At 42.7% G+C, this 27,094-nt stretch overlaps 1 protein-coding gene across 2 annotated transcripts in view; it reads left to right on the top strand.

The window, feature by feature from the left end:
- Positions 1–27,094, top strand: part of FCHSD1 (FCH and double SH3 domains 1) — a 60,037-nt gene that overhangs the window by 10,799 nt on the left and 22,144 nt on the right. The window contains exons 2-9 of one of the 2 annotated variants that reach the window (XM_029583467.1): positions 5,241–5,314; positions 6,843–7,081; positions 7,538–7,682; positions 8,012–8,148; positions 13,751–13,814; positions 14,337–14,465; positions 22,897–23,019; positions 25,803–25,898. In XM_029583467.1, the coding sequence (XP_029439327.1) occupies positions 8,039–8,148; positions 13,751–13,814; positions 14,337–14,465; positions 22,897–23,019; positions 25,803–25,898 (522 nt within the window). In that variant the 5' untranslated portion in view covers positions 5,241–5,314; positions 6,843–7,081; positions 7,538–7,682; positions 8,012–8,038. The remainder of the gene's footprint in view (positions 1–5,240; positions 5,315–6,842; positions 7,082–7,537; positions 7,683–8,011; positions 8,149–13,750; positions 13,815–14,336; positions 14,466–22,896; positions 23,020–25,802; positions 25,899–27,094) is intronic. The other variant, XM_029583466.1, reaches the window with a different exon arrangement.

Below are 27,094 nucleotides of genomic sequence, written 5' to 3'. Positions count from 1 at the left end.
AGAGAACACTAGCACAAGAGCAGAATACTGTAATGATGGGACTATTATGTTTGATTATCAGATGAAAGCCAGATTAAGCCAAGTAGATTCTAAAATTTTGTAGTGCTCATATAAAGTTCCCTGTAGTTGGGAAGAGGTATGGTCCAGTGGTTAGAAAAATGAACTCCAACAAGTTATTGAGTCAATGGCAGCACACACCATCTCACTGTGCCTCAGTTTAGCTAAGTACAGCTGGGCAATAATAATCATAACTTTTGTTTTCTTTTCTTCCCTTTCAAAATTATCATGGCATTTGGCACCAAAATTGGTACTACAACTTCTTCACTCAGAGGGGGATGCACAGATGTAGCTTAAGCATTAAATTATAAAGTATGCTGGACTCCTGCTTTAGAAAAGGTAGAAGACCAAGGAACTGCCAACATGACTAAATGGTGATGTGAAAGAGGTTATTTAAAACCAAATGGATATATTTCAAATACTGGAAGGTGGCTCTAAATGAAGAAAATAGGAAAGAGCCTAAGCACTGGCAAGTTGGATGTAAAGCATTAATAAGGCAGACCAAAAGGGAATTTGAAAAAAAGGCAAAACCCCCAAATAAAAACTTTTTCAAGTATATTGGAAGCAAGGGAGGGAGTTGGTTGGACTGCTAAATGATCAACAGGTAAAAGGGGTGCTCAGGGAAGATGAAGCTATAGCAGAAAAACTAAATGAATTCTGTGTCTTCGATCTTTGAGGAGGGTATTGGGGAGCTACCTATGCTGGACTCATTCTTTGAGAGTGATGATTAAGAGGAATTGAACCAAATCATAGTGAACCAGAAAGAAAATGTACAAACTAAAGAATAACAAATTACCGGTTCCAGATGGTAATCACCCCAAAGTTATGAATGAACTAAAAAATGAACTTGCAGACTTATTATTAGCAATCTCTTATTTCTCATTCAAATTAGCTATGGCACCTGAGGTTTGGAGGGTGGCCATCATAATGCCCATTTTTAAAAAGGTTCCAGGGGTGATTCAGGAAACTACAGAACAGTGAGCTTGATATCAGTACCAGGCAAAGTGTTAGAAGCTATACTGAAGAACAAAATTACTAATCATCTAAATTAAAGATTAACGAGACAGAGCCAACATGGATTATATAAATGAAAGTCTTGTTTTACTAATCTGTTGGATATTTTGTGGACAAGGGTGTGTTGGTTGATTTATAGTGCATCTGAATTTTCAAAAAACATTTAACAAAGTCCCTCATGAGAGGCTCATCAGGAAATGAGTCATGGCATAAGCACTGTCCTATTGTGGGTTGGTAACTGATTAAAAGATAGGGATTGGTCATTTTTGTCAGTGGAGAAAGGTAAATAGCAGAGTGTCTCAGGGATCTGTACTGGGACCAGTGCTTTTTAATATAAAAGGGAGTGATGAGGGAGGTTATCAGATTTGCAAATGATACAAAATTGTTCAAACTAGTTAAATCATAAGCTGATTGTGAGGAATTACAAGAGGACCATGCAAGACTGGGAGACTAGGCATCTAAATGGCAGATTAAATTTAATGTGGCCAAGTCAAAGTGATGCATATAGAGAAGAATTATCCAAACTATAGTTACATGATGCTAGGCTCTGTATTAAGTGTCTCTACCCAGGAAAAGGATCTTGGAGTCACAACAGACAGTACTTTGAAATCCTTGGCCTAGTGTGCATTAGTGATCACACGAGCAAATATGTTAGGTATTATAAAGAAAAGAATGGAAAAAATGCTTCTGTATCAATCCCTTAGTTTGATCATATCTTGAGTATTGTGTGCAGTTCTGGTCACTCTGTCTCAAAAAGATATAGCAGAACTTGAAAAGCTGCAGAGAAAGGTGACCAAAATGATAAAGGTGATGGAACAGCTTGAATATGAAGAATGACTAAAGAGGTTGGGGCTCTTCAGCCTGAAAAAGATAGCTGAGAGAAGATATAGAGGTCTTTAAAATCACGTGTGCTGTGCAGTGGTTTATAGGGAACAGTTATTTACCCTTTCCAATAGTAGTAAGATTAGGGGATGCTCCATATAGCTAATGGGTAGGGGTTATTTTTTAAATTCTTTGTTAATTCAGTAATATTGCAACAAGAAAAAAACTTTACATTTAAAATTCAATCAATGAAAGAAGAAAAAAGGAAAAATGTGAAGACGTCAAGAAAAACAATAAATCATCCTGTAGCACTTTTAACACAAATCGGAGGAAGTATTTTTTTCACTCGGCATATAACTAACTGTGGGATTTGTTGCCAGAGGATGTGGTGAAAAGTACATAAACCACTATTAGCCATGCAGAGTGGGGAAGCCACTGCTTATCCTGGTTAAGAGCAAGGAGGATTAGACCTATTCTTTGAAATTCTACTGGGTACTTGCTACCTGGATTGACCACTGTTGACAGGATGCTAGGCTTGATGGAATTTTGGTCTTACCCAGAATGGCATGTCTTCTGTTTTTATGGGCCTATTTTGTTGAAAGGCATTAAAATTCAAATGTAAATATGATGGGTATAGTGGGGTAGATTTTCAGAGGGTTACACACGTAACCCCCGAAAACCTACCCCAAACCCCCCCCCCCCCGCGCGCCGAGCCTATCTTGCATAGGCTTAAGGGACGCGCGTAAGTCCTGGGGCTTTCCTGGGGGGGCATGTCGGGGTGTGTCGCAACCAGTGCATCGTCGGAAGGGGGCATGATGCGGCTGGAGCGTCATCTGGGGGCGTTCCAGAGGCATGGCCATGGCCTCCGCACCAGCCCCCAGACCGGAACATGGCGCGTGGCAGCCGGCCCGGCGTGCGCAAAGTTACGCCTGCCTCTAGCAGGCGTAACTTGTTCAACAAAGGTAGGGGGGGTTAGATAGGGCTGGGGGGGTAGGTTAGGTAGGGGAAGGGAGGGGAAGGTGCGGGGTAGGGTGGAAGGAAAGTTCCCTACGAGGCCGCTCCAATTTCGGAGCGGCTTTGGAGGGAACGGAGGCAGACTGCGTGGCTCGGCGCACGCAGGCTGCCGATTTTGGGCAGCCTTGCGTGCGCCGACCCCGGATTTTAATGGATACACGCGGCTACGTGCGTATCTATTGAAATCCCATGTACTCTTGTTCGTGCCTGGTGCGCGAACAAAAATACACATGTGCGCAAATTTACAAAATCTACCCCATAATCTTTATTTTGTTAGCTCTTAAATGAAACCCAACTGCTATTGCATGTAAGCAACATAACAGTAAGGATGTGCTTAATTGCTAAGGGCTCTCCTCTTCTTGATACCCATTTCAACTGTTGTAACTTTCACAGACACTCAATGGCATCCCATAAAAGAACCCACAACTGCAAACACCATATTCCAGTAGCATTGTGCAACTTCAGAGGGGTGTGCATGTGGATAATGCTTACACAAGCATCAGAAGAGAAGTCTCATGATGTTTTCTAGTACAGGGAGGGTAAAACGAATTCATGTTCCCCCCCCCCCCCCCCACACCAATCTCTGTGCTTCAGCAATCAGTTTTCAGCATTAGTTAAACTTGTTAGAGATGAGTCAACACCATTCGGGTTCAAGATAGGACCGCTCAGCTTTGCTCTCCTAGTCTTTTCATCCAAATTTTGATGAAACAGTCTAGCTGTTTTTCAAACTTCTGGCTGTACATATTCTGGGATTTGTATGTATTTAGACTTTTGTCAGCTCAAAATAAAAGGCTGCAAATAATGGATTGCTTAGACACGGGAATTACAGTCAGCTTTGGCTAAAAGTTGCTTTGAGTTCATCAGCAGGAGTGGCTATCTGTTCAGTTATTATTTTAAGGTCACATCTAAAATCATACCAAGTGCCTAGGGTCAGGAGCTCAATATCTTGCCTTGGCAAGTGGTTAATGTTTAATTTGTGTTCTTTTCCAAATTATTGTGCATTGTATCATTAGGTGAGTAATTGGGTTAAATGCCAACCAGAAGTGGTGGCATTTACATTCTTTGAAATATCCTTCAAGAAAATGGGGTTAGGGGGAATGAATATTCCATTTCATTTCTTAATTTATATACCACAACTGTCAGACTTACAAAAGCTGCCTGAGATGGTTTACAGCAAAATGTAAAACAAAAAACACACAAAAAGAATTAAACGCAGCTCATTCACAAGCCAGTCCCACCCATTTTCTCCCTATTCCAAAAAGGAAAAAAAAGGGAATGAAAAAACTTAACATTTCTGCAATAACCCTTACTCCGCTTTACTGCTCTTCCTCCTGACATTTCTCCAACAACCTTTACTCCACTTTACTGTGCTTCCTACCCTACCCCCTATTGCTCACTATTTAGAAGAAAAGCCAAGTTTTTATGCTTTCTGAAAACCAAGTAATTCCACAGAATCTCCCCTAGCAGTATTTGCAGTTCCAGATTCTCTCAGCAGGAGTAATTTCATGAGAAATGACTACATAATATCTCCATCTCGGACTTTCCCATTGAGAGTCATTGGAGGAAGTGATATTGGTGGCCGTGGGAGGACTTGCAGATAATCCATCCTCGGACTCTTTCAGTAGGACTCTGTAGCTCACAAATGTATTAAAGCCCGTGGGATAAATTATTATAGGGAAAGTCTACACAAAGCTCCTACAGTGCACTGAGCACATAGTAACATAGTAGTTCACAGCAGGAAAAGACCAACTGGTCCATTCTCTTTGCCCAGTTATTCTGTCTGCACTGCTGAGGATATATCCCAGCTGCCAGCCGTAGAGCGTGATCACCTGTAAGATATCGCTCTATATAAGACAGTTTTTGTCATATTCTTTCTTTGTATTTCACCCTCTTGGGCAGCTGAGTATGTAAGATCCCTTTTTTTTTTTTTATTTCTCTCACTGTCTGTTACTCTGCAGATTTTACATGTGTATAACAATGCTGTTTCCTCTGAACCACACAATGCTTTTAGCCCTGAGCAGTGCTGTCATTAGAATTTCATATAGTCTGATCAGCAATCGGCTAAAACATCAGGCTACTGCTCAGTGCGCGGTGGTTTTTGTTCTGCAACCTTTTTGGTGTCCTCCTAACTCCTTGGTGCTCTGGAAATGTTTTCTGAGCACTGGAACAACAGCAGTGACCTTCAGGCAGTGCCTGCCAGCTTCACAAGGCCCCATGGAATGTGACACAGACTTGCTTTACGAACACCCTGTTTACTATAACTTTATAAAGTTGTTGCCTGTGTGGGTGTGAGGATTTTGTGAACAAACCCTGGTTTTTTTTTGTGATTCTAGGCTTTGCAGAGACTGGCAAGTCAGTATCTGAAGAGGGATTGGAATCAGGGCAAGAATGAGACCAATGGAAGCAGGTGGGGTCTGACTCCTAAGGACTGTGTATGAAGAGCCAGAGAAAGCAAACCTGAAACTTTAAGTTTTTGGCATTCCGACTGATGAGACATAGACTGTCTCCCCATCTGTCCCACTGTCTGTCTTTTTATGGGGCGTGGAAGAAATTAGTGGTAGCATCTATGCTTTGTCTATTGCTTTTTCCTTTTTGCAAGAGAGTGGAACAAGAATGGTAGAGAAACACATAAGGTCCTATGTACTAAAAGTGCATTAAAAGCATGCATGCTAAATTCCGTTAATGTATGTGGTGTTGTGTTATATAAAAAGACCCTTAATTGGCTCAAATACGTGCGCTGCTTGGCTCATATGCTGCCATGTTAAGGCACTAGGGGTGTGGAGCCAAAAAAATTTTAATTTTTGCTTTTTTTGGTCTGTTTGTATGTTTTTTGTTTAAAATTATATATATATATATATTTTTTTTTTTTTTTTTTTTTTTGGTGTGTGTACTAATTGAAGTGAAACAAACGACTGCCCATCCCTATAAGGCACCTGCAGGTACTAATTGAAGCGTAGCATTAATGCCCTATACACAAAATGTCCTCTGAGCAGGAGCTAAATTTAACATGCTTTTCTAGCAGGGGACAGTAGTAATCTGCTAACATGCCAGATTAGGAATGCTAGCAGCCCACTACTGGGAGCAGGTCATGTCCTACACTACTTCCTCCCCTCAATCCCCAAAAAAACATTTGTGTCCAAAAAGATAAATTAGGCCCTCTGCCCCAGTCTCCATGTCGCAATCCCATCTCCTTTTTGTGGTTCAGAGTTTGAGGCATCGTTAGGCAGTGCCGTATCAACACTGACCTCCTGCTGGCTCGACATTGGCACTTTTGGAGAGGGGTTGAGGATGGGGAATTGGGTTTTGTTGCATGAAACGACATCAGGAGTTGGGAGGGCTATTTTTGTTGGATGGGGGTGGAAAGAATAACATTTTATTGTTGGGATCGGGTGGTAGGAGGGGACATTGGGGTATAGGTGGCTTGTTTATTTATTTATTTATTTATTTGGAGAGATGGGGGGATTGGGGTGGTAACAGCTTTTTAAGGCTTACGTTTGAGTCCCGTGCACTACTCTTAATGCCACGCGTATTGCATGCTGCAGGCAGAGCCATGACTAGATGGAGCCCTGTTGGATGAGGCGGCCAGCTAGCACGGAGTCCTCTCTGATAGCACAGCCTCTTTCTGAAGATGCCACTGCGCAGGAACCTGCAGTGGCGGCATGGTACCCCCCAATCTGGCACCCTGTCCAGCCTGCCCCGATGGCTCTGCTTGCACCCACATGATGTTGGGTGTGCTTTTCCTAGTACCGCATTTATGCAAACGTTAACAGACGGAACTGGGGAGGGATAGGCACACCCTTGCCTCAACAAAAAGAAATGCACCACAATGGCAGAGCCAGACTCTTGTATTTTAGTGTTCTTCAGCTTCTAATCTTTTTTTACAGTATTAGGAAATGGCCTCAGTGCCAGAATGAGTTGATCCCATTCCCTTTCAGTGGGTCTTGGGACTTGTAATCCTGAAGATAACTAAGATGGAAGGCGTAGCCTCTCCGGGCTAGACCACAGAAATGAACTGAAAAAGTTCTCAACATTCAAAAGAAAGATCCCCGCGTCTCCGGTGACCCTCGCAGGTGCCGAACGCCAGCCCTGGCAGCGGTGGCAGCTGCGGGGAAGCCTGGCCAAAATCCCCTCATTCGCAACCCATGCACACAAAGTGATTCCCCTTCGGAACAAGGTGAGCCTTTGCCCCCGTCCCCCGAGCTCCTCACGGGGCGACTTTGCGCCACTTTGCATCCTTCCAGCACTGCAGCTGCTTTCTGGTGTTTTGGGGAAGGCGTTCTGCTGATTTGCTTGTCAATGCACCAATTAACCTGTCACTGAAGCTGCCCTTCAGGGAGGAATCATTGGATGAAGGTCGGGGGTCATCCTCCAAAATATGAGTGCAATTTGGCCTTTATCTTCTTTTGTGTGTTTAGAGCTTAAACTAACTCTTGCTTTTCAAGTAAAACTTTAAAACAAAGCTACTGATGAATTGTGCTGCACACGGCAATCATCCTAGCCCAAAGGGAGGCAGGAAGGAATGGAAGAACAGCATTCAGTGGGGGGGCAGCACATTTTGTACCCTCCTGGGGTGGCAAACATCCTGGCCCCTGGCCTTGCAGACAGTGTTAACGAGTTTCCTCCTCCGCAGGAGTGTCTTCGTGGTCTGGAAGTCCGTGGTGGAAGGCACTGCCTCCGTGGGACAAGCCAGGGTGACCGCGTCAGAAAATTACCGAAACTTGACAACGGAAGCAGCTAAAACAGCCCGGACTGCAAAGGAACATCTTCTGAAGAAGGTGAAGCTGCAGGATGGGGGAGAGGCAATTAGATTTAATTAAAAAAATAAAAAAGAGAGAGAGCAAGGGATGGAGGTAAAGGGAGAAAGAATAGGGGCACAGTTATTGCGTATTCACGTAGCTTGAAAAAAAGCACAGCATAAACCGTATCCCAAGGAGAATGAATCTTGTACTATTTTCAGCTTTGGCCCCTGTAAGGTAACGTCGTACTGACGCTACGTCTCTGGAAAGTACAGGTCAAGCTGCTCAATACAGTACTGACTTCCCAGGAGGGATTGGTGGAGGCCAGGGTTCCTGGGCAGGTTTAACTGTGTCTTCCCCGTCTCCAGAGCACTGAGCAACTGGCAAAGGTGCAGATGGAACTGATGGAGGCAGTGAGGGAACTGAGCAAAACCAAGAAACGCTACGGGCAGCTGGAGAGGGTCTTTGAAGTGGCCCGAGAGAAGGCCACAGATGCTGAGGCCAGGTAAGAAACTGCCGCTCCCCCCCCCCCCCATCTCCCCCGCAACTGCTATCGGAGGCCTAAACCACCATTCAAATCTTTAGGTCAGGTTTGGTGTGAATTAAGACCCTCTGGGGTCCCAGGCACGAAGACGTTGGGGGCGTTCCCTCATAGTTCGTGATGTCCCTGCATGGAATGCATTCTTTTTGTGTTTAATGTTGCTTATGTAATACTCCGCCTAGGGGGGGGCGGTGCCCCTTACCGTTAGAGGGCCCCTAGGTGGCTGCTGGGTAATCTGGCACTGCAGCAGGGGTAGGAAAGCCTTAATACATCAGGCCCTAAACATGAGCAGTGCTTTTTTCCATTTATTTATTTATTTATTTAGCATTTTTCTATACCGACCTTCATGGTTAAATACCTTATCAGATCAGATTTAGTGTTTGCAAGGGGACGGGGGGGGGGGGGGCAGCCTTGTAAATCCAGGCTCTTCATATCTGTGGAGAAATGCATATTATGTGGGGATGATTATGTACAAGGGAAAGAATATTTAGGGATGCCAATTATATATTCCACAGATAGCCAACAGATAATCTCCAGCAAAGTGTGAAACCCACAATAAGATACTTGATTCACACACACACAAAAAATCATTTACTCTATTATATGGATTCTTTGTTCCAGCATACACTGTTTAAAAAGATTGAAAAAAGGGACAGTCCTATCAAACCAAGGACATGGCACATTTAATTATCCATTGTCCACTTCTAATCAGTCCTCAAAAAGTTACTTTTATGTTCTTAGGTATATGCCTTCATGTGTGTGAAATGTTTCACTCGAAATCCACTTTAAAAATTATTAAAGAAATACTTCCCTCTCTTGCAGTAAACAGCCAGATATGGTTCTGTGTTTCACCGCTTTGCTTCAGGGGCAAAACCTTCATTACAAGTTATATCGTGCTGGCACCTGCCACCTGGGTAGAGAAATAATTGGAAGAAGAGAGATAAATAGCACTATGACGATACCTGTAAGATCAAAGTGGATCACGAGCTCACCATAGATTCATCGTAGGACCCCCATGAGTTCATTACCATGCACCATGGGGTAGCAGACATTTATTCTGAATTGTCATCACCTCACAAGGCAGCAACGAACGCGCACAGGGCATCTGAATTCTCAGTCCATGGAGGTGAGGAAGGATAGACAAAGCTCCCTTGTGAGAGCGAGGGAAGCAACTGACAGCTCTTACAGAAATGGTGGTGAAGGAAAAGAAGTTAGTAATGAAGATTTAGCCTCTGAAGCAGAGCAGTGAAACACAGGACTATATTGGGCTTTTTCTGCACGGAAAAGAGGGATATATGATTTTTTTTTTTTTTAATAATTTTTGAAAGTGGATCATGAGTGAATCATTGTTATGTTTAAATCTGTTTCTTAATAAAGAATCACAACAAAAATGAGCATCACATAGCATGCATTTGGTTCTGTTGTATGTCCTACACCTATCAAATGCAACATTATCCTTGACAGTTTACCAATTAATATCCCCCTATCCTCCACTCCAGTACCAGGCCCGCCTCCCCCCCCCTTCCAAATCCAAACTCTCGTGTGATAACAGTTAATGCAATATATACCATCTACTCTCAGTAATCATTTAAGACCATGCTACGTGCTTTATGCGGTAATGAGGGATATATAAGGCATTCATGTGTACAAAGCTTTTGTCTCCTCCTTCGGTGACCTCACCTTGCCAGAAAGTAGCTTCAAGGGGAAGAGATTATGCCTTTGTCAAGATCACAACTATCCCATGGCAGCCAAATAAAAGGCCCTTTCCCACTCGTGCTCTAATCCTCCATTATTAAGGTCTCTGAGTTACCCAAATTCAGATTTTAATCCCGCAATTGACCCATACCTATTTTAACTTTTGTAACACTACTTCTCAGGATGCACATGGCTTAATAGTATGGATTAACAGAACATCTACAAATGAAGTGACCCAGTAGAAATTCTATGAATATCTGTATGAGCAGCAAGCACTCGAAAAAATGGATCCCATGTCAAAGCAAAAAGGAACAGGGGTGAGAGGTATGCCTGCTTAGTACCTCTCAGAAAAATCAGATCCTCAGAGAATTCCCCATTGACAAAAACCGGTGCTTATTGAGAAGAGAGAGAAAATATAAGAACAGGCCACAAAAACCAAAGGCGGAAAGAGTTCCAAATAAAGGCCAATTCCCTTTATCAAAGGCATTCTCTGAGTCAGAGCTAACTTATAGTTTCTTAAATCTGGAGGAATAATCCAAGGATGCTGTAACCCTGTAGACATTTTAAATTGCTTGCCTTCCTTTAACAAATCCCTTCTGCTCCTTAGATATCAACTCCAGCAGAAAAAGAGACAAATGATCTAGCCATTATTTTTGCCATAAGTTTAATATCATAATTTAACAATGAGGTCAGTCTATAAGAACCTGGAACCATAAGATCCCTCCGAGCTTAGCTAAGATGACAATACCATAAGAAGCTTGCTGGGCAGACTGGATGGACCATTTTGGTCCTTTTCTACCGTCATTACTATGTTACTATATAATAGTTGTTTTATTAGATCCCAATGGAAATTCACCTTTCTCCACCAAGTCCTTAAATAGCTGACCCAGGGATAGACAAACATGATTTATCAATATCTTATACAATTCCCCTGACAATTTGTCTGGTTCCAGGGCCTTAAACAACTTTGACTATTGTTTGGCGGACCATACTTTTTACAGAGTTAAAGGAGCATTTAAAGCTTGAATTTTCTCTTCTGATAGACTAGGAAGATGAGAAGAATTTAAGTAATCTTTCCCAGCTTGAATGTCACATGGGTTCATTACCATGCACTATACAAAATGTCCCCAATTTCCTGATTCGTATGCATCACACGACCGTTACCATTTTTCATTGCTAGTATGTGGCTTTTCCCTCACAAATTCCTAATAGCATTAGCAAGCGCATTCGATCAACTTTAACACCATGCAAATAAAGCGTCTGCTTATAAGAAAGTAGACATTTTTTAGCTTTTTGATGTATTAACTTATTAAAAGCTGCTTGTGTAGCAACAAATTGTAATTTATGAATCGAAGCACTTTATCTATCTTTAACTCTTTTTCCAAAAACAGTTTTTCTTTAGCCAAGGTTGTCTTCTTTCTAGCTGCATATGCAATTATTTCTCCTCTTATTACTGCTTTTTTCAGTCTCCCAAAATAACAAAGGATTTCCTTTATACTCCATATTAAATTCCTCAGATTCTTTTTACTTCACTGCCAGATATTCATGGAATTTCTTTTCTTGGAAGGAAATTCCCATCTCCCTGATTGGTAATTTGGGGAGAAACCCTCTAGGATTATCCAAACCGGTGTAGGGTCTGATATCTCCAAAAGACCTATCTCTGACCCCACCACTTAAGAATAACAGGTATCGGATAATAACATGTAGTCCAGGCATGATTTAGACTCATGCACCCTAGAAAAATGTGTATTCTAAGGTGCATGATTCTAAATCATGACTGGACTATATGTTATTGTCTGATACCTGTTCTATTTATAAAAGATACAGCCTCCTCCACACATCCAGTGGCTGTGTTGACTAAATAGGGGATCCCTCATCTCTGATATTTCAGAGTAGAGTGTTTCATAGGGATTTATCCATTTCAGAGTCAAAAACTATATTAAAGTCTCAACCCAGCAATATCGGAACGTGACTATATTGCGTCGTCATGTTTACTAACTTGGCAAAAAAATCGTGATTATAAACATTTGGCGCCTAAATACTTCCCAACAAAATGTTGTTACCAAAAAGCTGGCCCTCTACAAAAACATATCTTCCCTCAGGTTCCTGAATTGTATGAACCTCCCTTAAAATGTATAGATTTATTGATTAAAATATCTAACCCAGCTTTATGTTGAGATGAAGAGATAGAAAAACCTCTCCCATCCACTGCTTCTTCAGTTTCATATGCTCTATCTCCGATAAATGGGTTTCCTGTAGCATAGCAATATCGGGATGAAATCTCCTCATGGCTTACTGCAATTTATATCGTTTGACCACAGAACCCATCCCGCATGCATTCCTTGTAAGTCACTTGATACTATTAACCATCAGCCCATCCATTTCTCTGTATATGAGAACTAGCATATCCTCTGCTTCTGTACCATTGGACATCCTCCAAGAAACCTATGCTCTAATAACTCAGGCTACCTAAACATTCCCCCTATCAAAGATACACATCTGGCAACCACAAGAGAAAGAGCCTTTTCAATTGCCTCACCTAAACTTTGGAACATCCTACCTAAATTCCTGAGAACCCAACACGACCTAAAAATATTCAAAAAGGACCTAAAAACACTAATGTTCCGCAAATTCTACACTGACCCTCAGACGTCTGATCATTCCAACTCTCAACTGAACTCTCAGTTATAAAACTCTTAATGCATTCTCTTCACCCTGAACTGCATACCCTCTTCTTCCAACCTAATAATGCTCTCTGGACTTGATATGCTTATTTCTGATATTGTTCACATTGTTTTTTCTGTTACACAACTGCTAAGAAAAATGTATATTTTTGTAAACTGTTATGATGGCTCTACCGAATGACGGTATATAAAACTCAACAAATAAATAAATAAATGTATCCCCAGCTTAGACCCACTCTCAGCTCATTTCTTTCATACATAAAATTTAAAAAACCAGTTGTCGCTTGCTAAGTGAAAATAACCCCCCACACCTTCCTCACTTCTACCCATTCTTAAATTTCCAACCCCCTTCCAATAACTGCTCCCTCCTTAACCTCCCCAAACCAACAACAACAAAACACCCTAGGACTACAGGACTTCCATTTCCTCAAAATCAAAAGTAAGATCATTAATAAGAATAGCATTATCCTATGCCATGGGGGCCCTCCCCATCCAGTCTGTGTCCTCTGAATGAACTTAAAGATGAAAGGAAGAATTTTAAATACATGAAGACAAGAAGTGTGGATTTTGTTTTTGGGAAGGGTGAGTCAAGGCTATGATTAGAAGTGAACAATGGCTAAATAAATGTACTATGTGCTTGGTCTGATATGATTGTCTCTCTTCCCACTTTTTTAAGAGTGTAGGCTGGTACAAAGAATCCATATCATATAGTAAAAGATTTTTTGTGTGAATCAACTGAATATATTCTAAAGATAACCATACAAAAATGCATTATATATATACTGTATATTTGGGGATAAGAGAGGGGTGGGTAGCTTGTGCATGAATTCTCCAAGGACTTGTAGTCTTCACTGTCATTTTCTTCTTGGTCAAGGACATGGACATGGTTTTGTCAGTGTCCAGCAGTTTTTGGAGGATGTGATGTGATGGAGTGGAGTACTTTCAAGGGCCTATGACTGGACAGTTGCAAAATCTGAATGTCTAAGTTTAAAGGGCTATTGTACCTATTTTGGTGAGAGGAAGCTTGACAGTTTGGGTTCAGTATTTCATGGGAGCACATTCCCTGACTTGGATGAGGAACTCTTATCACCCTTTAAAGGGATGTGCTTTATGGCAGAATCAAAATGCAAATGAATTAAGCACCTAGTTTGGGATGGTGTCTGACATTCTGTATGTCTGTTCTGCAGGCTAAAAAGGAGTGACCATGGGATTTTTCACTCCAAGACCAGTTTACAGAAGCTCAGTGCCAAGGTACTTTACATTATCAGCCTCTGTACTCAAAACTGTTTCTGGATGAGGAGGAGTGGGTGGAGGCTGAAATTATATGTTAACTATGGTGATGGATTAACAGGATAGAAAATCCTAAACATTAACATTAAAGCTAATAACGTACCCTGGGAAAATAGTCCAATCCCACTGTGAACCCTACCTCCCTCCCTCTCACGAGTGAGCTTTGCCTATCCTTCTCCTATCTCCATGCTCGGAGAATTCACGAGGTCCTGTATAAATGTTCCAGGTCCTGTTAATTACTTCAGTAAGAATGTAGAGACTGATACCGTGCATGTTTATATTGTCCTGTGATATTGTTATAAGTCTGAATAAATGTCTGCTACCCTATATTGTACTATAATACGAATGCAGAAAGCTTGTTGTGAAATTATATCATCATCGGAGGTGACGCTACGACGAATCTCTAGTGACACTGTACTTCTGATCCACTTTGATCTTACAAGTATTGTTTATAGCGATGCTTGTCTCTCTTCTTCCAATTAGTTCTCTACCCAGTTGGCAGCTTGTACCCACCAGCTTGCAGAGGTGAGGAATGAGTACATCCTGACCTTGGCGGCAACAAATGCTCACCTGGAGCACTATTACCTGACTGACCTGCCTGCTGTCATGAAGGTAAGAACAGATTGGAGCAAGTACTGCCACACAGCCTTGCCTGGCATTATATAGATTAGCATTTGTTTGGAGTAACCACTGCCAAATTATCATCTTCATATTCCAGGCGAGAACTTCGCAGCGATAATGAACACATCTTGGATTATTATAGCTTTATAAACACAGGATCCATAGGAAAATATCTTAGAGATTCATCAGTTTGGTTAACCCCTGCAGAAATACAGTTTAAAAATATAGTTCTATACCCTCAAAAACATAAAGGTAACTTGCTTGAACAAGTTAATTTTGCTGTGATTTGGGCCTTGGCATACAGCAAAAGAACTCATGTTTTCTCATTAGTGCTCCCCCCATCAAGCCAGGTAACCCCCAGTGAGGAGTTAGATGCTACACACTAAGAAGAAATTTCCACCTTATAGAAAATGTCCTCTTTATTTAAAAGTGATGTTCTCTTGGAGTAATCTCTCCAAATGGGTTTGTTTTGCACAAACCTTGACAGGCATATGAACCTCATCGTAAGTCACAGGAAGGGCCACATTTCCTGCTTGGGCTCTTCTTAAAGCTTGCATTGTGTTAAGAGAGCTTCCCTCTGGAGTTCATAGAGTGTAATAAGTACAGGCTTGCTTGGAATTTGTTGGTTTTCTTTTAATGAGGCTAGTGGCACCCAATAGAGTTGGGATTATTTCTGTATCTTTCTGCCACATTCTCTTGGTCTCTGATTGCATCTTTTTGGTACTGGAGGATCTTCTTTCTCCATATGCTGTACAGAATAGTCCCTTGGTACTGGCACTGTTAGCAGTGCCATTCTTTGTGTTTCTGTTTTTTCCTTTACTGCCATGTCCAGTGCTCTAGCATCGAGCTCTTTATTGGTTGGAATGGGAATGTTGCTGCAGTTCAGTCTGGCTTGTTGTTGCAGTATTTTTCTGGTCCAGTGATTGTCATAGTATTTACACGGTTTCCACTGGTCGAGCTTTGCCAGTGTATTGCCCCTCTCTGTGGGCAGGCCTTCTGACACTGGCACGTCACAGCCAGTGATGAGATGTGTAACAGATTCCTGTCCTGTTCTGCAGAACCGCTATCTTATCTGTTTGACCATTTTGTTTTCTTAAGCTGACTGTGAGCCGCCTTGTCCGTAGCTCGCTGCCTCATGCTGCAGTTCTCAGGCTTTCACCTTCAGGTTTTGCTCACCTTTCCTTAGCCGTTCCTGTGTCAGGTTTTGATCCTTGCGGAGCAGCTCTTGTCTTGTTTTCCTTGTTTTCTGGTCTAACTCTGTAAAGAGAGGGCCATTTTTTTCCTCTTGTTTTTATAAATTCTGTTGCTTCTGTCTCCCATTGTGCTGGTCGATTCTCTCTCAGTTCTTCTGTTTTGTCAGAACGCTGGTTGCTGTTAAGTAAGCCTGGTGGCCTTTGATAGCTCTATATGTGTGTAATCTTATTTCTGTAAGACCAATATTGCCTTCACCCTTTAGGATGTATGGTCTTCTCATACACTACTTATAGATTTCCTGATAGGCAGGAAGGAGTTTTCTTGTTCTTGCATCCAATTTTTTCAGACCTTTTATAGGGCCAGTCTATGAATCCGAAGCTATTTGAGACTGCGGGGATTGTATGTTGTTCAGTGCTGTTATAGCTATAAAGTTTGGTCATTTACAAGCAGTAGTTGAGATGCTCTGGGATTAAGCAGTTAATGAGAGCACTTGGTGGATTTAGTGCCAGACAAAATATTTTGAGGTGTTTTAGTCCTCGATTTTAGAGTCCTGCATTTCTCTGCAGGTGCGTTTGAAGTTAGCTGTTTTATTCAGTCTGAATTAAAATGCCTCTTTAAAAATTATCTTTTTCCTTAGGCATTTGGACATGTTTAAAGATGATCTAGTCTGTGTGCCCTTTTTTTTTTTCAGTGCTAATAATACATTTTTTTTTAAACTACCAAGCATTCATACAGAGACTACTCAGGTTGAGAGAAACTTTTTAATGTTTTTTTATTTATTTATTTAACATTTTTTTTATACCGACATTAAAATACACATCATATCGGTTTACATTATAACAGAAGGTAGAAATTACAATGAACAGGGGAGGGGGGTGGTGGACAACCAGAAAAAAAGAATTAGAGAGGCTCTAACAGAGAGCCCAAAGCATAGAGGAACGAGAAGGGGGTGGGGGGGTGGTAGGGAGGTGGAAGAAACTATTTGCAAAAACTACAGGGTGTGTGTTGCTTGTATCAGAGTTAATCCGGAAAGGCCTGGTGGAAGAGCCAGGTTTTTAGCATTTTTCTGAATTTAGTTGGGCATGCCTCCAGATGGAGGTTAGAGGGCAGTGCATTCCAATGGGTTGGACCGGCAATTGAGAGAGCACGGTCCCTGGTTGAAGTGAGTCAGGCCTTCTTGAGGGGTGGGACTTGCAGTGTACATTTGTGGTTTGCTTTTGTATGATGGTGAGTGTTTTGAAAAGGATGCGAGATGGGATGGGGAGACAGTGCAGGTCCTTAAGGATGGGGGTTATGTGGTCTGTTTTACTCGCATTGCTCATTATCCTTGCCGTTGCATTTTGAAGAATCTGTAGGGGTTTGATGGTAAAGTAGGGAAGACCAAGGTACAGAGAGTTACAGTAGTCCAGCTTGGATGATAAGGTGGCTTGGATGATCATTTTGAGATCATGTGTGTGGAGCAGTGGCTTGAGCTTTTTTATGACATTGAGTTTGTAGAAAACTCCTTTGAGTACAGAGCTGATATGTTTTTTTAGGTTCAGTAATGGGTCGATAAGGATGCCGAGGTTTCGAACTGGGGGTTGCGAGGTGAGGGAGAGGGCCATAGGGTCATTGGGGGGAAGGATCTTGAGGGTCTGATGGTTGTGGATAAGGAGGAGCTCGGTTTTTGATGAGTTGAGGGCAAGTTGAAGGGATAGGAGTAGTGAGTTACTGGATGTAAGGCATTCCTCCCAGTAGCTTATAGTGGCAGCTAAAGATTCATGTAGGGGGATGACGATCATCTGCACAGATGTAGAATTTGAGGCCGAGATCTGAAAGATGATGACAGAGGGGGAGGAGGTAGATGTTGAAGAGGGTAGAAGAGAGGGAGGAACCTTGGGGGACACCTTGGGTGAGGGTAAAGTGTGAAGATTCTGAGCTGCCAAGTTTAACAGAGAAGCGTCTGTTAGGTATGATTTGAACCAGGGGAGGGCTATGCCGGAGATGCCTATATCAGCTAGGCGGGAAATGAGGAGATTGTGGCTTATCATGTCGAAAGCCACAGATATATCGAGAAAGGCAATGAGATAGTTATGTCCTTGGTCAAGGCCAATGAGGAGGGAGCTATTTATTTTATTATTTATTTTAATTCGGTACTGCAGTGTAGTTTTGCTCTTGCGTTATGGTTACTTCTCATTCTGTTGTTTTAATACTGTTGCGGTAGAGTTTGTTTTTTGACTGGAAATGGGTATCGTTAAACGAGCATGGGGCAGGCAGGAGGGGAGAGGCTTTCGATTGAAGAACAGATTTGGGGTTTTTCCACCTGACGAGCACATCGAAGCTTATTTCATCAGTCTGTGTCAGTTCCTGTCTGTTTGCAGAAAGATCCGTCCTTCCTCCTGTGGTTTCTAGGCTGTGGGCAGCATGTCAGCTAGTCACAAGATGTGAGGGAGTACAAGCCGCAGGGCTAGCAGCAATCTCTAGCATGTTTTATATTTCATCCATGAGGTCAGTGACTTGGGAAGGGTGCAGATAAGACCAGCTTTTTCGTTCCTCCTTCCCCTCCCCCAAAAGTTTTCACTTCAGCTGACAAAGGTTTGAGGAGGGAGTTGAGTTAATTTTGTTTTGTAGAGAAAATAGATTTTGTGACTTGTGTGGGGGGGGGGGGGGCCTGATCCTTAGCAGGGCTTTCTCTTGAATGCGGAAGGGAAGGTTGATGGATCAGGCCCCGTGTGTGAGAGAAGCAGGACGCTGTCTTGGCCGAGCTCCAGCACTGCTGTACTGCAGCTGTAGCCTGCAGGTGGACTTTTATCCCCATGGAAGTAGGGGTCAGAGTCCTTTACCACTCAGGGTGCTGGATCTTATGCTCACAGATGAGTTTGTTCAGCTGGGAGCCTGTTTGCCTTTCCCTTGGTTTTCCTCCGAGCATGTTCTCTGGTATAAGGTGCATCTAATGGGCAGGGAACCAAATAAACACTGAAATACTATTGAAGATCTTCCCATTCTGTGTGGCCTAGTAAAAGCCCAGTGTTCGTGAGTTTTTGACTGCGCTTTCCTTTCGTTTTTTTTATTTTGTTTTCAGCTTTCCCATTTCTGTACCCACTTTCTTGCAAGAGACTTTAGAGGGCAAAAACATTACGGCAAATCAGAAGTCCAAAGCGCTTGTAGTCTGACCTTTTCCCTTTCTTGTTGCAGTGCCTTTTCCTCTTTTGTGTTCTCTTACCAAGCTCTGCCCCTGCTGCCTGCCTTTCTGCTGCCTTCTCAGCCTCTATCTTGATGTCTTTTTCATAGAAACATAGAAATGATGGTAGAAAAAGACCAATCGGCCCATCCAGTCTGCCCAGCAAGCTTAGACTCTTATTTTCCCATACTTATCTGTCTCATCAACCACCAAGTTCAGGGTCCTTGTTGGTAACTGTTTGATTCAAATCTCCTTCCATCCCCTGTCATTGATGCAGAGAGTAATGTTGGAGTTGCATCAAAGGTGAGCATAAGGCTTAATGGTTAAGGGTAGTAACCACTGCATCAAGCAAGTTACCCTGATGCTTGTTTACCCAGACTGCACAGATCAATGCCTTGTTGGGTGTTGTCTGAATGTAAATCCTGTTTTCCACATTTCCCCCTGCCGTAGAAGCAGAGAGCAACGCTGTATATGCATTCAAAGTGATGTATCAGGCTTAATTGGTTTAGGGTAGTAACCGCCGTAACAAGCAAGCTACCCTCATGCTTATTTGTTTACCCAGATTGTGAAGGTCAGTCCTTATTGGTTGTTGTCTGAATGCAAATCCTCTTTTCCACATTTTCCCTTCTGTAGCTGCTGTGCATCCTCCTGTCTGGCCCTTTAAACAACCTCAATAAAACATAAGATTTCCCCATCAATTTCTGCTCTGTGTTACAATCACTACTATTCTCAGGTACAGATTACTGTAATTCCCTTCTCATTGGTCTCTGTTCAGGCTCTGATGCTAGGAGTTAGCAATCTGTTCTTTCCTGTTATTTATTTGGGAGAGTAGTGGGTAAATCCTTGGGCCGGTGGCAGATGACCGCGCCCCCGGGGGAAGATCCCGAGAGGGACCACCGGTCCGGCTCAAAGTTAGGAGACAAACACACACTAGTTCTTTTATTTAGACAGTATACTGAACCACCAGAGATGGCAGTAGTGATCTGGTAAGCCCGGCTGGGCTGTAGTCCCTCAGATACTGGAACAGCGATCCCTGGAGGCTGAGCTGAAGAGAGACTGAGAATATAGTGAGTAGGCAATGAAGCCCAGGAGCTGGAAAGAATAGGCCCTCGAGGAGCGAGTACCTGGTTCCAGGGAAAGCTCAGAGAGAAAGATGGTAACTCACTGATGTAGCTGATATAGTTGGTAGTGATGACTTCCAGGCAGAAAAGTATACGAAGCAAGCCTGGGATCAGGGCCCTCGAGGAGCGAGTACCGGTTCCAGACTGTCGCCTGAAAAAGCAAAGCGAGAGCGAGGCCCCCGAGGAGCGGGTACCTCTGGTAAGTCCGAGGAGGCAGAGTAGCTTAGACAGACAAGAGAGTCCGTTGTCAATCCATGTCCTTGCTAACTCGATGTGTTAGCAAATTCTGAGACCTTAAATATCCGTCGCGGGTGATGTCATCTTCTGGGGAGGCCCCTGAGGTTCGCGCCAATGCCGGTACTTCAATCGGGGCCGCACCACGCGCGAGCCCCTAGGCCTCCAGGAAACAAGATGGTTGCAGCGTCGAGCCGGTCCGGGAACGCCCAAGGACAAGTGGCAGGAGAACGCCGCGGCAGCCAATCTTCCCGCGGACTGAGAGGGAGGCACCAGAGAGGTAAGGAGGGCGGAGAGAGGGCATCGGGCACCGACGGACGCAACAATCTCCCAGCATATACCATTCGTTCTTTACAAATTATACAGAATACCGCAGCGAGACTCTCTTAACTGGAATGCCAGTTCATGGTCATATTACTCCCATCCTTGAATCATTACATTGGCTCCCAATATCACACCACATACAATAGAAACTGGCCATGATCATACACTCCACAATTCACAATATTCATTCTCCTTGGATTTCCTCTGTATTAAAAATTCATGATCCTTCCTGTTCGCTTAGATCAGCAAGCCAAATGTTCCTCGACATCCCCTCTCCAAAGCTAACTCACCTTGAGGAAACAGGAGAGCATGCTTTTCTTCTCAGCGGGTCCACTTCTTTGGAACACCTTACCAAAAGAAGTGAAGTGCCTTCGAGAAGGAAGTTTGTTCAAAAAAGCTCTAAAGGCATATCTTTTCAAAAAAGCATTTCCAAACATAGCTAATAACCTGTAGTCCATCGGGAGTCCTTATCATCAAGCGAAGTACATGCAGTCCTCCATGCTTTATTACCAATACCTACTGCTTCTTCTCACAGCTAAATTTGTAATGTATGTATTAATATGATTTGTTTTGTGCTTTGGTATTTTGTAACCTGATTCTTAATGTATTTTATTTAATTTTTAAATTTATCATTAAATAATTTTTGTTGCCTATTATGTGTGTTTTTATTGTACCCTGCCCTGGAAGTAGGAAGGGTGGGTAACAAATGTTTTAAATAAATAAATAAATCTTTCCTGTTGGAGTGGATTGGAATAAATTTGGTTTTTTTCTGTGCCAGGGATGCATGCACTCGCATGCATCCCTGGCACAGGAAGAGGGCAATAATGAGCCTCCCGGGGGGGACACACCTTACAGAGACACAAGTACTTTGTACCCTCAGGACTGCAGGTTGACTTTCAAAGGGAAACGCTGGTGGCACACAGAACATTGCACAAAGTACGCACTAGGAATTACACATGGAGATTTGATCACGTCATCTCCTTTTTTATATTTTTCTGCCAGGTAGAAGTACCTGCACTGGGAACAGAGAGGGAGGGAAATAATTAGACTGGGTTTTTGCACAGCCAAACACAACTTTATCCATATAAAAGCTTCTGATTCTTGCTCCCTTGGTGACTGCTCTGCTGTTTGCTTGTGGTTCTTCATTTAGTCTGCTTTACTGTAGCGTTTCCCAACCAATGTGCCATGGCAAACTGATGCGCCTTCAAATCTGATCAGACGTGCCTTGGAAAAGTCGCCACTGCTTGCTGCCCGGATCCAGGCCAGCTCTTAGCACCTTGCAGCAAAATGAGACCCAAGTGATGGCTCTTAAATGTGTTGGAGCTCCTTTCTGAGAAGTTGTTTAATCGTGCATGCCTCTTCCTAGCTACAGCATGAGCCCTGGAGTGTGCTAATTTAATAGGCAGCATGCAGGGCACGGTAGCTGGTCTTCCCTTTGTGCAACACAAACACTGCACACACTACTTTTCATTTTCCCTATCCTGATCCCTCTGAGACCTTCCAGCCTCTGTCTTGTCCTCAGGATGAGTGAGACAGGGAGAGCATGCACTGAGCACTGGATGTGATTCGCACTGAGTGTTGGGAGCAGCAGCGGTGAAGGAACTCTGTCAAGGTAACTGAGTGAGTGGGCAGCCCACAGCATACCAAGATCTCCCTTGTCTTGCACTTAAATATAGAGAAAGCTGGACCATCGTGATGAGTTTGTGTGAGCCTCTACCTCCTCTCTCCCTTTCGTTTGAAATCTTTCAGTGTTTCCCTACCTCTTTTTTTTTCCCGCTATGTGAGTCCTTTCTATGTCTGCATTCCCTGCTCCATGCCACTCAAGTCAATGTAGGTATGCCTTGGGCTTGAAAAGGTTAGAAAACACTGCTTTACTTCATATTTTTGTAAGCCTTTTGAACATTTGCACTTGCCACTGATTGTCACCTTCCATGCATTATAACATAACATTGTTTGGCCAGTCAGAGCATTGCACTAGTTGAGCAACTAAAGTCTCTTCTGTACAGAGTATGATTTCATACATGGGATGAAACCAGATTCTTGCATTTAACCAAAGTCAGGGGTGTAGATTCCTGCACTATTTTCGAGGGAGTGGGAATTAACAAAAAGATTATGTAGCCTTTGCAAAAAGAAAATGGACTTGTAAGTTAGAATAAGTTGATTTGTGCAAAGAAAAATGTCTCAAAATGTGAGTCAGCCTCTTGCCTTGTTTGGCCTACAGAGAGCCTCTGAGGTTTGTTTCTTAAACCTAAGATGACCTCACTTTTTGTATGTATTAACTTGAAGTGCAATGGAAATTCACAGGTCTGGGAATCGCCATATCTTACCTTGGCCACTGTTCTCGTTATCTGATATTATCAACTTTCTCTTCCAAAATTCTTCTTTTCAGTGTTTGGATGGTGATCTGTATGACAGGCTGAGGGACCACCTAACTCTAATTAGCAAGACTGAAATTGACTCCTGTCACTTGACTCAGAAGCAGTTCAGAGGGATTCTAGAAGCCTCTAAACAGGTAACATTTTATTCTAACTCTCTTCATAGAAAGCTACTTTAGAGCAGTGGTTCTCAACCGATGTGTCGCGACACACCAGTGTGTCACCAAGCACACGCAGGTGTGTTGCCACACTTCCCGGTCCCCTGCTGAGTGGAGGACCTGAGCAAGATAGGTCCTCCACCTGGGCTTAAAACGCTGAAAGCCTGGGCGGAACGCGGCAGGAGAGCTGGAGTCAGTGGCACCGGCATGTTCTCTTCTGCCCGCTCCCCACTCCCCGGAAGAGGAAGTGGTGATCAGCGGCTGTGTGTGCGGGAAGAAGAGACCATGCTAGTGCAGGCAGCGTCAGCCCAAAGAACAGAAGAGAGCCGCAGCCTGAGGAATGAGCAGCTCGGCTCGCAGAAAAACAAAAAACGTCAACCCCCGCGGCAAATGGGACTCCTTGCTCCACGAGGGCTGAAAATGAAGTAGATTGCTGCTGCCTTTAGGGTTAGAAGTGGAGGAGGCTGCTGCTGCCGCTAGTTCGGGGGAGGGGGAGAGTGAGTGAATGAGCAAGCATGTGTGTTTGAAATCCTGTGTGTATGTGAGTGAGATAGCATGTATGTGAATGACTGAGAGCTTGTACATGTGAAAGAGAGTATGTGTGTGATTGAGAACTGGTTTAGGTGAGGGAGCAGTGAGTATGTGATTGAGAGCCAGTGTGTAAATGAGAGAAATAGAGAGAGCATGTGTGTCTGTGTGTGATTGAGAGCTGGTTGAGGTGAGGTAGCATGTGAGTATGTGATTGAGAGCCTGTGTGTAAATGAGAGAAAGAGAGAGCATGTTTGTAAGCATGTGAATGAGAATCTGTGTGTGAGAGAAAAGGACAGCATGTATGTGTGTGACTGAAAGCCTGTGTGTGTAAGCCTGAAAAGATAGACAGCATGTGTGTAAATGTGTAATTAAGAGCCTATATAAGTGAGAGAGAAAAAGCATGTGTATATATGAGGATTGTGAGCCAGTGTGTGAGAGAGAGAGGAGAAAGTTCCAAGCAAACCAAGCCTCCTCCTGCTAAATCACAACAATCTCCGGGCACCTGGATATCAAACGTTCCCAGGTATGCAGAGCAAAACATTTTTTGTATCCTTATTATTTTTCATTATTGGGTCTTTGTGTCTACTATTTTAAAATATTTTATTGGTATCTAGAAATTTTTGATATGAGTTTTTATTTATTGGATATTCCATTCATCCGCTGTTTTGAAATAATCTGTTCTTTTTGTTAGTATGGTTTTACTGCTACTGATTTTATATTTCTTGATTTGTTTTATAAGGATGGGTGATGTTTCTTTTTTTCCTTTGTTGCACTGCATACAGAGACTCTGGCTTGTTGCGGCTTCCAATTTTTTCTGCATGCTTCTAGTTATGTGTTTTGGTCTCTTTATTCTTTGTTAGGTGAAGGTCAGCACATGTGATTCAGGTGAGGTCTCTGCTGGCGTGTAGTTTCTGTGTAGGGCTCTATAGCAGCCTGACTTGGTCCGTTTTCCTAATAGGAGATGTATTGGTGTCTTAAGGCCTGGTGTAATATTTTCAGTGTTGCCTTTTCTTAGGTAAGGTGATTACTGTTAAGTGCTGGAAATTGGTGCTGTTTTGGTGTGGGATGTTTACCGTTTATGCAATTTCTGTTCAGACAAAATATGTATCTTTTCCTTGTGTCATTCTTAACAATAAAAATAATACTGGACCTTTTATTTTTTTATTTCCGCCGTAAATTGTAATGAGCAGTGTGTCACACATGTGAGCGTGGTCTGTCAGATGTGTCACGATGGGGAAAAGGTTGAGAACCACTGCCTTAGAGAGCACCAAATGTCCTGACCCCATGTGTAACCAGCAGGCAACTGACAGGGCTGCTACCTCCATGCACCACTCAAAACCATCACCACCCCTCATGCAGATACTGCCCCAGCTTTCAGGGGAGAGAAAATACAAAGATGTGAAGAGCAAATAAAATGTACTGGTTCCTGATGGCATCCAAAGCTTCAGGCCTCAAGCACAAATTTTCATAGTAGTCAGGACTCAGGACTGGTTAGGGTTAACTGCTAAGTGCATTACTCATTTTCGGCTCCACTTTATTTCTCTTTTAACACTGTAAAGGTTTGTTCCCTTTATTCAACTAAAAGTGAAAGGGTAATGTTTAGTGATTGTCGAATAAAATCTTCATGGAAGCTGCCATGCAGAGGGGGTCAGACTTGGTAGCGCATCAACTGTTGCTATGCGTTGGAGAGTGAGAAAGGAGTGCAGGGGTAGAAAAGTTATTTATAACATACTACGTGTTGTTTGTGTATCGCTGCAAGTATTTTATAGCTGCTATTAAGAAATAAATATTTATTTTTATTTTTATTTTATTTATCGAGTTTTATATACCGTCATTCGGGTTTGCCATCACAACGGTTTACAATTGTCGATGGGAGGGAGTATGTTAGCAGGTTAGCAATTCAACATGATTAAATATAAGTTACAATGTACAATTACGGTTTACAATTCTTGATGGGAAAGGGAATGTTAGCAGGTTAGCAAATCAACATGTTTAGATTCATGCATACTTGTTTTCATGAATATAAATGGTAATTCATCCACTTCTGCTTCTTTCTTCCTTTCTCTTATTGTCTCACCGCCTCTGTTTCCTGGTCCTGTATAATCCACTCCTCCCCCCGTCACCATACATCTCTTTTCATTGCCCCCTCCTCCACAATTGATCTTTCTTCACTTCTCCTCTTTCCTCTCGTTTCGGTTTCTTGGTTCTTTTTTTTTTTTTTGTGCATCCAGGTCTCCCGAGAGCAAAACCTTCAGCTTTTCTTACAGGACTCCACGGTCTTCAGCCCAACACCTGTTCAACAGTTTCAGCCTTCTGGAGCAGACAAGGTATCATCTCCCAAGTGACTGAAGAGGGACTGGAAGGGGCTCCTTCAGGAATGTGCAGGAGGAGAAGCTTGGGAGGCTACATTGGTAAAACCAGCATAGGTGCAAATGAGCAAGAGATCAGGCCTTTCTCTCACTTTCTGCCTGGAGGAAAAACTATTTAGTGCCGTCTGAATTAAACTGCCTTTATATTCCCTTAGAAGAACTTTCCTGACCTGCAAACATCAGATCATCTATGGTCCCCCTCCATTTTGGTTTTAAGCTAATATGCACAGTTAGGGCTAGATGTACTAAAAGAGTTGTTTTTTTTTCTCATTTTGTATCTATGAGAAAAATGCATAATACATAGGGCCTTTACTCATTAGTGAAAAATTGATTGCCACGGGTTGCACACAACCCAGACCATGCAGTCCAGACATTCAAGACCAGTATCAATTGGTATTTATTTAATGTTATTAACTTAAACAGTCCCCTGATTTATAATTACAGAAATAATTCCAAGGGTCTTCTGCAGGTATAATAGTGCTTTACCCACAGAGATGGCCCATTTTAGAAAGCTACATGTGCATGCTTTGATGTGCATAGGGGTGTGGCACTCCAGTGGGTTGGGGGTGCATGGGCTTTATTTTCTTCAAAATTGTCTGCCTGCTGTGCGGGCAAACTTTTGCGCATATGTCCTGCTCTGCGCGTAAGTTTACCGAACGGATTGGAGGCGATGCTGGGGGAAGGAGTTTGAGGGTGTTGAACTTGCGTGCATATACTTTGCTGTTTTAAGAAGTATGCACGTACGTTTTCAGGGAAAATTTGTGCAGTCATCTGCATAGATTAGGTGAGATAAATCTCAAAATGGACCTGTATGCACGTTTTTGCTGATTTGGGAGGTCATTTTCAAGTGTCCTGCAAAACGGAGTATAAGGTAAATAGCAATAAAAGAAAAATAGACTTAAACTAACTCGGTAAACTTGTAGGAATAATTGTTTTGTAAAGCTATAGAGTACTGAAGTTTTTCCCAGGAGGGGCACCACACAGATGGACAGTGGTCAGAGCAAGATTTTGTGGAAAACTAAAGAGATACAGATTCTTCTCTAAGAAGTTCTTGACGTTTCAAAAAATCTCTACGCAAATATGCTGTGTAAGAGCTCTTTGATGTACGTTTATTACCTAAAGGGGATCAAACTAGGTGTAGGTCTATCGGACCA

The sequence above is a fragment of the Rhinatrema bivittatum genome, chromosome 18, assembly GCF_901001135.1.
Source record: "Rhinatrema bivittatum chromosome 18, aRhiBiv1.1, whole genome shotgun sequence".
NCBI lineage: Eukaryota > Metazoa > Chordata > Amphibia > Gymnophiona > Rhinatrematidae > Rhinatrema > Rhinatrema bivittatum.
This window is presented reverse-complemented; position numbering and strand designations above follow the sequence as displayed.